At 56.7% G+C, this 9915-nt stretch overlaps 2 protein-coding genes across 3 annotated transcripts; one reads left to right on the forward strand and one right to left on the reverse strand.

Annotated features, from left to right (window-relative positions):
• The first annotated feature begins 76 nt into the window (after window positions 1–76).
• On the forward strand, window positions 77–3073 carry LOC121156310 (E3 ubiquitin-protein ligase PPP1R11). Its single transcript, XM_040979931.1, has 3 exons — window positions 77–354; window positions 1297–1405; window positions 2780–3073. Exons 1-3 carry the CDS (start codon window positions 286–288, stop codon window positions 2980–2982), a joined length of 381 nt encoding a protein of 126 aa, XP_040835865.1. The 5' UTR covers window positions 77–285; the 3' UTR covers window positions 2983–3073.
• An 847-nt stretch (window positions 3074–3920) lies between these two features.
• RNF39 (ring finger protein 39) lies at window positions 3921–9341 on the reverse strand. 2 transcript variants are annotated; one of them, XM_040979932.1, is made up of 5 exons: window positions 8737–9171; window positions 7215–7237; window positions 6904–6995; window positions 5022–5317; window positions 3921–4823 (listed from the first exon to the last, which is right to left on the reverse strand). In XM_040979932.1, exons 1-5 carry the CDS (start codon window positions 9097–9099, stop codon window positions 4734–4736), a joined length of 864 nt encoding a protein of 287 aa, XP_040835866.1. In that variant the 5' UTR covers window positions 9100–9171; the 3' UTR covers window positions 3921–4733. The 2 variants fall into 2 exon arrangements, with proteins under 2 accessions (XP_040835866.1, XP_040835867.1); XM_040979933.1 differs by having other exon boundaries at window positions 3921–5317; window positions 8737–9341.
• Between the last annotated feature and the right edge of the window lie 574 nt (window positions 9342–9915).

Genomic DNA, 9915 nt, shown 5'->3' on the forward strand with positions numbered 1-9915 from the left:
GCGGAACTCCTCTGGCGACGCCGGCGCTTTGACGCGTTTGGTGCAGGGACGACCTGGGGCGGGGGACTGCGGGTGCGTCACACCCGGAAGCAGGGAGCCGGAAGTGGGGTTGGACAGGTTCTCCCCAGGGGTGGGGACGCGGAGGCCCAGGAGGAGGGGGAAAAAGGCGGAGGCTCCCGGCTAACACTCCTCTGCATTGGATACCGCTTCTCTTAGATCCCAGAGACCCAGAAAAGGGGAAAGGTGTCCCTGTTCCCTTCCCTCCTCCTCCCCTCAGCCATAGCCATGGCGGAGGCAGGGGCCGGGCTGAGTGAGACCGTCACTGAGACAACGGTTACCGTGACAACCGAGCCCGTGAGAAAGCAGGGGGCGCGCTGCTTTGGGGTCTGGGAGGAGAGGGGGACAGGACTTGGGGAGCTGCGGCACGGTGCGGGAGTGCGGGCTGAATAGCTGGGGTTGGGAGAATTACAGTGTTGGAGTGGCCGGGATGCAGGTGGCTGAGCAAGGGCCAGTACTAAGGACTTGTTAGGTGTTGATGCTTAAGTCTTAAGTTGTGGAAGAACGGGAAATGGAGGATTAAGCAGCAAGGCAGCTTGCGGAAGTGCTGCCTGATTGGAAGGCAGCTCTAGGGGAGTTGGACCAGGGAGTGTTGGTGGGATGGGTGTAAAGGGAAATGGAGGGAATGAAGAAGCAAGAACCAGAGAGGCGAACCAGAAAAGGAAGATGTAACTAGAGAAACAAACACCATGTTGGTAAAAGCAGGTTTACATGGCTTTTCCAAGAGAGTGTTGCATGGGACTCAAACGCTGGAGTTTAGTAATTAGTAGTTTGGCAGAAGTCACCACGAGAGATGACCAGGAGGCTAGGGAACAAGTGACTAGGAGGTGGTGCAGGCTGACTTTAAGGACCAGAGAGGAAAGAAATAAGGTCCTTCTAGAATGAGAGAGAATAAGAGGTCTGGAGACAGAATGTCCGCGATTGGACGCTGAGAAAATCGTTTTCAAGCGTCCGTACCACCAAGGATGCTTTGGGGAAGAGAAGCAGCGAGGGCTGTGTTATTCTTGGAAGATTTGCTGAGCCCACCCCTAGGTTAGGAATTGTGTCTTCTCTCTCTATGCACATGGTCATCAAGAATAGGGAATAGTACTTCCTCCTCAGGGGGTCTGTTCTCTGCATTGTTCCCAGCACTTGCCTCCTCTGGGTCTTGGTACAGACTGAGCTGGGGAAGAACGGAGGGAGTGGGAAGGATCACTAGGGGAAACCAGATAGGTGAGCCCAGCCCTCTTAACCTTCTAGGAGAATCGGAGTCTAACCATCAAACTTCGGAAACGGAAGCCAGAGAAAAAGGTGGAATGGACAAGTGATACTGTGGACAATGAACATATGGGGCGCCGCTCATCAAAATGTAAGTGAATGTGGGCCCACAGTAGCCATGAATTTTTTTTTTTCTTCTTAAAGATGGATCTATTCCCAGTGCAATGACTCAATGGATAAATACTTACCTTGAAAGCACCGGATTCCATATAGACACCAGTTCATGTCCCGGATGCTTCACTTCCCATCCAGCTCCCTGCTTGTGGCCTGGGAAAGCAGAAGAGGAGGACCCAAAGCCTTGGGAACCTACACTTGCATGGGAGACCCGGAAGAAGATCCTGGCTGGCTCCTGGCTTCGGACTGGCTCAGCTCTGGCTATTGTGGCCATTTGGGGAGTGAACCAGTAGATGGAAGATCTTTCTCTGTATCTCCTTCTGCATAAATCTGATCTTCCTTTCCAATAAAAATTAATACATCTTTGTAAAGATGTATTGTTATTTATCTGAAAGATACATAGATAGAGAGGTTTGCTGGGTCACACCTCAAATAGCTGTAACTTCTAGGGCTGGGCCAGGCCAGAACCATGAACCTAGAACTTTATCCAGGTCTCTCCCTCAGTGGCACAGGTCCAAGCACTTGGACCATCTTCTGCCTTCCCAGGCATATTGGAGCTGGATCCGAAGTGAAGAAGTCAGGACTCAAACTAGACCATAGCTTAATTCACTTCATTACAGGACCAGCCCCAAGCCATGGACTTTTTATTCCTGTCTATGTATCTTTTCTCTTTTCACATCACCCGGATGCTCATAGTTCTTTTGCTTCCATGGTGATTCCCTGATATCAGGAAGGTAAAGGGAAAGATGGAAGAGGGGCGCCCAGCATGGTAGCCTGGTGGTTGTTGTGCTCGCCTTGCTTACTTTTGATCCCACACGGGCACTGGTTTGTATCCCGGCAGTGCCACTTCCCGTCTAGCTCTCTGCTTGTGGCCTGGGAAAGCAGTCAAAAAAACATCCCAAAGCCTTGGGACCCTGTACCAGCGTGGGAAACCTAGAAGAAGCTCCTAGCTCCTGGTTCAGATTGGCTCAGCTCTGGCCATTGCAGCCACTTGGGGAGTGAATCAGCAGACAGAAGATCTTCCTCTCTGTTTCTCCTCTCTGTAAATCTGACTTTCCAATAAAAATAAATAAATCTAAAAGAAAAAAAAAGACAGTGGGAGGGGCTAGAGGTGAGGTGTGCCAGGAACTAAAGGCAAGAGGAATCAAGAGATAAGAAAGTGGGACTTTGGATTTTTGGGATTTTGGTTCCCGAACAGGACTGTGGTTTGGGTGCCTGAGTGCCAGGAAGTGGGTGCTGGAAAAGAGGAGGAGACAATGAAGTGGATGCTTCCCACTGAAATCCAGTGGGACTGGCATCGAGCATGCGTTGTACTCTTCCTCCTTTGTAACTGGACTCCCCCTTCCTGCAGGCTGCTGTATTTATGAGAAACCTCGGGCGTTTGGCGAGAGCTCCACGGAGAGTGAAGAGGAGGAAGAGGAGGGCTGTGGTCATACACACTGTGTACGGGGCCACCGCAGAGGACGGCGTCATGGAACCCTGGGACCGACTCCCAGCACCCCTCCCCAGCCTCCCGATCCCTCCCAACCCCCTCCAGGGCCAATGCAGCACTAAATTCCTCTCTCCCCACCATTCCTGTGTGTGTCTGGCCCTGAATGTATCCACGTGGCTACTTGGGGACTAAACCCATGGTTTCATCCCTTCTCCGGCCCTCTCCTTCCCTCTTCTCTGCCAGATAGAGAGAAAAGGAAGTGGAAGTGGGCAGAGATCCTGGAATTCTGACTTGCTGCTATTTCCAGAACCCAGGTTTTCCGGGGTTCCCCAGCCCTCACTTCTCTCAGTACCCACCCTCATCTCTCTCCAGGGATCCAGGCACTTTGGTCCCAGGCTCTGCCCTTTGTTCTCACTGCCAAATTGCCTGTCCTGGGATCCAGTAATCTTGGCCCCTTGCATTCCCAACTTGAGTCCCAAATACTTAAATTAAGCTTTCAGTGGTCCCAGCTTTCACTGCCAGGGTCCCAGTCAGATTCCAGGCAATCTCACCCCAGCTGTGTTTGGTTAATTCTGGCCTTGTGCTCTTCAACCATTGTATTTATGCAATCCACTTCTCCTTGCCTGTGGGATATGAGGTCTGAGGAGAGACCTCAGGCCTCCCAGCTTTCCCCCTCCTTCCCTCAGAAGGAGTTAGGAGAGAGAGGCCTTTGTCCTTATCACCTCTGATGGAAGATAGCCCTGTCCTCTGTGCCCACGATCGCCAGGTGATGTAGGATTTCTGACAGAGTTGGCTTGAGAGTTGGCCACTGAGTGCCAACACACCCTCAGCCTTTAGTCTCAGCTTCAGAGATGGAGATGACGTAGTCCTGAGGTCCTGGGTCTGGGCAAGGAGGTGAGTGTGTGTCCCCTCTGCTGCACTCTTAGTCCTCCTTCCCAGGCTCCAAGGTCTCTGCCAGCCCGGGCGGCCAGCTCTCTCGGCCTCCGCACCCCTCGTGCCGGGATCTGGTGACCGTTTCCCAGGTCTCTCAGCATGCAGTTGCAGAGATCAGTCAAATCCATACCACCACTGAGATCTCATTTATTGCCACAGATGCACAAAATAAATAACCCAACATCGCAAAATGTGTTAAATACGGGCCCATTTTATATGTGTGGGGAAGAGATATGAGACTGTCTAAGGGTGAGTTCTGGAATGTTCGGGCCATTCTAAAGAGTTGAAGAAAGGAGAGGTAGCACCATTGGTTCTCTTTGGTGAGTGCAGGAAGGAGTTTTAGGAAGGGTCTTACTGGGCAAAGGCTGTGAGCCTAGGAAGCTGTCACATATCCAAAGTGGAACTGAAGGGGCTTGCTCCATAGGGCAATTAAGTGTTGCAGAGGCCCCAGGGCCCAGCCCAGAGTCAAGCCTCTTTTTATGAAGAGAAACAGTGGACAGTGCCGCGATGCACAAGCCTCAGAACCCTGGAGAAGGCACTGAAGCCTTCTCTGGCGCTAGGAGAGGAGGCAAGAGTGGGAGGTCAGCGTTTGACTAGAGAGGCCTCCACAGTCAACATGGCCCCATCAGCAGACCTGAGTTGAGGCCTGGGAGGGGTTAGAAGGATGGAGCTCAGCTGGGAAGTACTGAGGTAGGGTGAGGAGACACTTTCCAGAGAGGGAGTGGGCAGGAATGGATTCAGCTTTATGCATGTGAGAAACCGGAGGTTTCAGCCGAAAGTTGGGGGCTTATTTATGAGGGGAGGTGAGAGAACGTGTCCTGGTAGGGATGCTTATCAGTACAACAGTGGGCTTGTAGACATGATCCCTGGAATCGGCTGTCAGTGCCCAACATGAGGCCGCCTGTCAAGGCTAAAGTACAGTGAAGATTGGAGGCGACGCTCAGCCTTCCGCTGGCACGATGCGGAGCGGGACGCGGGGATCACGGGTGCAGAGCAGCGGGAAGACGCGCTCCCCCAGGGGGCCAGGCGCCTGGAAGGCGAAGAGCAGGTCCAGCGAGCGGCCGTCATAGAACGCTACACGGCCTCGCTCCCAGTCCAGGTCCACCCGAATGCGCCGTGGTGGGGGACCGACACCGGCCAGCAGGGTGGGTTCGGGCGCGGTGAGGGCCCACAGGCGGCCGCCGCGGCCTTCCACAGCCCACACAGCCCCCGCAGGGCACAGCCTGACGTGGCCCTTGCGTTGCACCGACTCCCCGGCCGCGCCCACAGCATAGCGGCTCTCCCCGTCGTCGTCCTCATCCTCCCCAGAAGAGTCCCTGCAGGAGGCTGTGTCTGCCGTCTCCACCTCCCAGCAGTGGCGGCCGGCCCCGAAGCCCTGCGCGCCCAGCACCGCCGGGAGCTGATCGAAGCGCGCAGGGCCATCCGAAGGCGCGGGAGTCCCCGGAGGGGCGAGCCGGACGCTGCGGCGGTCAGCGGAGATGAGCAGGAGACGGTGTGCGGTGCCAGGGTCCAGGGTCAGGTCAGCTGGGGGAGAAACAAGCAGAAGAGAACCTTGTGACAGGGGTATCGTGTCAGGAGCCGGGTACAGCGGTGCAGGCCACACAAGAGACTAAGGGTGTTAGTGACCACGACTGAGGCCAAAAGGACACACAGCCACAGAGCCAGGTCTGGACACCGAGGCATTGGGGAAGAGCTGTGCCGGCCCAGGGCCCGGAGCAGAGAGGCCGTGTGGCGTGTGGAGCTGGGGAGAGTGAGATGGATGAGACTTCCAGGGAAGGAGTGAGATTGCTACCTCAATCTGTAGCATCTGGGGTGGGGCTGGGCGGGAGCTGGGTCAGCTGCAAGAGGAAGAGGACTGTGAAGCAAAGAGACCAGAGACCGATACTTGATACAAGAATACCAAGTGGGGAGGGGCACGGGAAGGAATCCAAGCTATCTTGAGAAACCAGCCCACCCACTTACAGGAACTGGTGTGGGTGGACAGGCCTATTTCGATTGGGGCTGACCAGCAAAGGAGAAAGAAGGCAGCGACGGCCAGAGGAGCCAGGGAGAACAACTGGCCTTGTACTTATGTGGGGTGCTTTGAAAATGGATGTCAGAGGCCTGGTGCAGTGGTTTAATTGGCTAATCCTCCCCTTGCAAGTGCTGGAATCTCATATGTGCGCTGACTCATGTCCTGGCTGTTCTACTTCCCATCCAGCTCCCTGTCTGTAGCCTGGGGAAGCAGCAGAGGATGGCCCAGAGCTGTGGGACCCTGCACTTGTGTGGCAGATCCAGAAACTACGGCTTTGGGTCAGCTTAGTCCCAGCCATTTGGGGAGAGAATCAGTGGATGGAAGAGCTTTCTGTCTCTCCCCTCTTCTAATATAAATAAATAAATAAATAAATAAATAAATAAATACATTTTAAAAAAGACTTCTGGGTTAGGGATTCTAAAAGCAATTTGGGTTAGGTGGGATGATGGGTGACCAGAGAAGACAGAACCTATTTGGAGGGTAGAGAGAGATTGAGGGCAACCATGGGAGGGGCAGGGAGATGCTGGGGAGCAGGGGCCCCGTGCACAGGTATGCTGTGCAGTTGAAGGCAGAGATTCCTAGGGAGCGGCTGAGCTCCAGAGGTCTGGAGTGTGTGTAAAAGGAGGTTGGAAAATGGCTGGAATATGAAGGAATGAGGCCAGGCACTGTCATGAGTTAAAATGTCACCATATGCACACACCCAGGTACGTTGAAGTCGCCAATACCTCACACTTGACCTTACTTGGAAAATGACGCCATTAGGGTGGGCAGTAAGCCCGCATGACCGCCACTTTATCAAGGGAAAAGATGCCGGCGCAAGTACTAAGGCTAAGATCACGTGAAGGACGGCTCTTAACCAACACTGGAAGGGAGCCTCTGGAGTGAGGTCACAGAGCTCTGCCCTCAGGAGAAAGCCGCACGGCCAGCCCTGGGTTTCAGGCCCCTGCCTGCAGAGCCACCAGATAACCCGTGTGCTGTTGGAACCTCCTGGCTTGTGTTGTTTCATTACTGTAGTGGTAGGAAGCTGACACGGAGCAAGTGCCTCCATCCTTCTGCTGAACTGCGAGTGAGCAGCCCAGCAGACTTTCTTCCTTACCTGCCAGCCGGTGCAGCATGTTTTTGGAAGCTGGGTAATCTTCTGGGAGCTCTTCTTCTGAGTTGGAAGACCTGGGTGTTTGGACATCAAATCTGGATGGATGAGAGAGAAGGGTCAGGAAGCAGTGCTACGCCCGCCCTCTGCTGCTGATGCCCCCACTTGCACCCCAACCACAGCCTTAGGGTGGGCAGAGGGGAGACCACTACCCAAAGAAATTTCTGCCTAGAAATTGAGGCAAAGGGAAGTGTGCTCAAATGGAAGGTGATGGCTATGGAGTCTCATTATGGAGATTAAAAAAAGGGGGAACTCACCGTCTCCATGTCTTCCGCATATCCTGGGAGGGATAAAAACAAACAGACTCAGGCTTCACAGTCTGGGGCCCCTCTTCCCTTTGATGTTGTCCCTGCACCTGTCGCAGCCATCTTCCTTTTCTCCTGAGCTCCCAGTCCTTCCCCATTCTCCCCACATCCAGAATCATGGTTCCCTTCTTCCTCCATTCTCCAAAGATGATCAATCCCCTTTTCTCTAACCTGGCCGCTTCTTTATCTGACAGCATCCAGACCATCATCTGACCCTGCATCCCCACCCTGGAGACCAAACGCGCCCTCAAAGCCCACAGCTATGAGTTGGTATATAAAAGCCTTACAACAAAGCTGCTTCCCCTCCTGTCATAAAAACCCAATGGCGTTTTATTGGGTCCTTTGTTTTGTGTCTCTACCCTAGCCAAGGAGGGAACAGGGACTTGGATGTGCGCCAGGAGGTCCAACTGGTGCAATGGGAACCAGGAGAGGGCGCCAGAGGCTTCCCTCCGCACTGGGGGACCCAGTTCCTGGACCCTATACCCCTGCCCCGCCTCCCCACCCCACCTCGCTGGAGCCCTTTGCCCGAGCTGTGTGCAGGGGGAGACGGGAGGAGGGGCAATGGCCCTAATTTATGCCAGCTCTATCTAAACTAATTAGGTCTATGAAGACTTCACAGGGCGAAAGAGAGCCCCGAGATCTGATGGAGTGTTGGGGAAATGTCACTCGGGCATCCCACACGCCTGGGGGTTGGACAAGGGAATAGGGTCGCTTGGTGGCAAGGGAGACAGAGCCCAGGAAGGGTAGGAGGGGTGAGTGGGTGATGAGGCCGGTGTGTGGACAGGAGCCAAGGGGCCTCTACGGCTGCTGTCCCCGACTTCGCCTCCACCGGTCACCGCCCCAGCCCGGGGACCTGGGAGGAGCCCACAACAACAACATCCAACTCGGCGGGCCCGAGTGGGGCGCGGAGGGGGCGGGGGTTGGCCACAGGGGCTTCTGCCTCCCCCTCTCCGCCCCAGTCCTTTACTCCGTCCCCGGTCCTCTCGGTCGTCCGCTCCTTCCCCACCCCTCCACTCCGACCTCTTCTACTCCCTGTCCCCGGAGCTGGCTCTGACCTCCCGGACCCAGGTCCCATTTCGTCCTGGTCCGCGCCCTCTGCCCCCGTCGCGTGCCAAGCCCTGCCCGCGCGGTTCCCGCGCTCTCCGCGGTTGGCATCAAGGGTCTCCCAGCCCAAGCACCACCTCATCCTTATGTGTCTCCTGAATCGCCCCTCGCAACAGTTCCTCTCATAAAACTCGGGCTGGCTTCCAGCCTCCACCCCTCAGCTCGGTGTCAGCTCTGCCCGTGGTCCTGGCTAGCGCTCTTCCACCTGGAGGACCCCGAGCCGTCTCCAGCCCGCCCCTCCAGCCTTTACCGGCCGCTCCCAACTCCGTCCCTCACCTGAACTTCTACTGCGGGAAATGCCATGCGGGGGCAAGGGGGAAACCTACGAATCTGCCCCTTCCACTCGCGGCTCGGGACCCGCGCAGCTCACCTCGCCCTGTGGATCCAGGCAGCCCATGGTGGGGATGCGACCCCCTCGGCGTCTTCCCGTTCGGGCCCCGGGCTCGGCCAGCTTCTCCCGCAGCCCGCGGCTGATGCGCACCTCCACCGCCAGCCGCACGTTGGACCTCAGGCTGCGGCGGGGACACGGCAGGCCGCAGCAGGGGCAGGTGGTGGGGGGCGCCTCGACGCCGGGGGCCGGCGGGGCCCCCCAGCGACGGGCCAGGCACGCGCGGCAGAAGCTGTGCTCACACGCCAGAAGCACCGGGTCCTCGAAGGGGCCCCCGCACAACGGACACGTCGCCAACTGCTCCAGACGCTCCACCAGCCCCGGGCCCAGCTCGGACGACTCCATGGGAAGCCGGGGTCGGGGCGCCACCCCCGGCGCGACCTCCGAAGTGACCGCCGGCGAGCACGCAGAGCCCCCGCTGCTTGCTGACTTGAGCCTCCTCTGGCCGCCTCCCACATGAACTTCCCGCCGCTTTTCCCTGCCCCTGTCTTGGGACTGCCTGTCTTTATCAGAGTCTTTCGATCCCGGCGAAATCTTCCCCACCACGTCAGGTTTTATAGGGAGGGAGGAGGCTCCGGCGGGAGGTAAACATCAGGACTTGCGTAACGCCTCAGCTGGTTCTCCCGCTTTGCCGTGAGGCTTGGGGGAGGGAGCCCACAACTCCACACCTGAGTTTTCCGGCCCAGGGGGGTCACCAGGGGGAGTCCTGGGGAGGGGTGGGTTCTGGGAGGAGGCAGACCCCACTCGTAGCCCCTCCAGGGCCGAACCTCGCCCCTCCTCTCCCGTGTGTGCGGGTGGGCAGGCTGCCCAGGCTCGCCAGTGGCGTGTGCGCTCACATCGCCAGGGCGTGAGTCATCCCAGGTGGCTGACACACCTACATCTGGGGGCTGGCGGCCGGAAGCTCAGATGTTGGTTTGTGTGGCTTTGGCAAGCTGTGCGTGTGGCTGTCATTCATGGAGCCTCTCTCCTTCCCATCTTCTTGCCTTTCCTATTAAGGCTTTGAGGACACCCTGCAGCCTTGGCAGGGGCGGGGTGGGGAGGCACCCACACTTCTCTCTGAGCGTTGCTTCTGACCGGCTCCAGAGGCCTCGGCTTACTTCCTCCCGGTGGCTCTCTTGCAGGCTCTGTTTGTCTCTGTGTTTGTATTTCCATGTTTCTTGC

The sequence above is a fragment of the Ochotona curzoniae genome, unplaced genomic scaffold (genome assembly GCF_017591425.1).
Source record: "Ochotona curzoniae isolate NIBS_2020 unplaced genomic scaffold, NIBS_Ocur_1.0 contig_3350, whole genome shotgun sequence".
NCBI lineage: Eukaryota > Metazoa > Chordata > Mammalia > Lagomorpha > Ochotonidae > Ochotona > Ochotona curzoniae.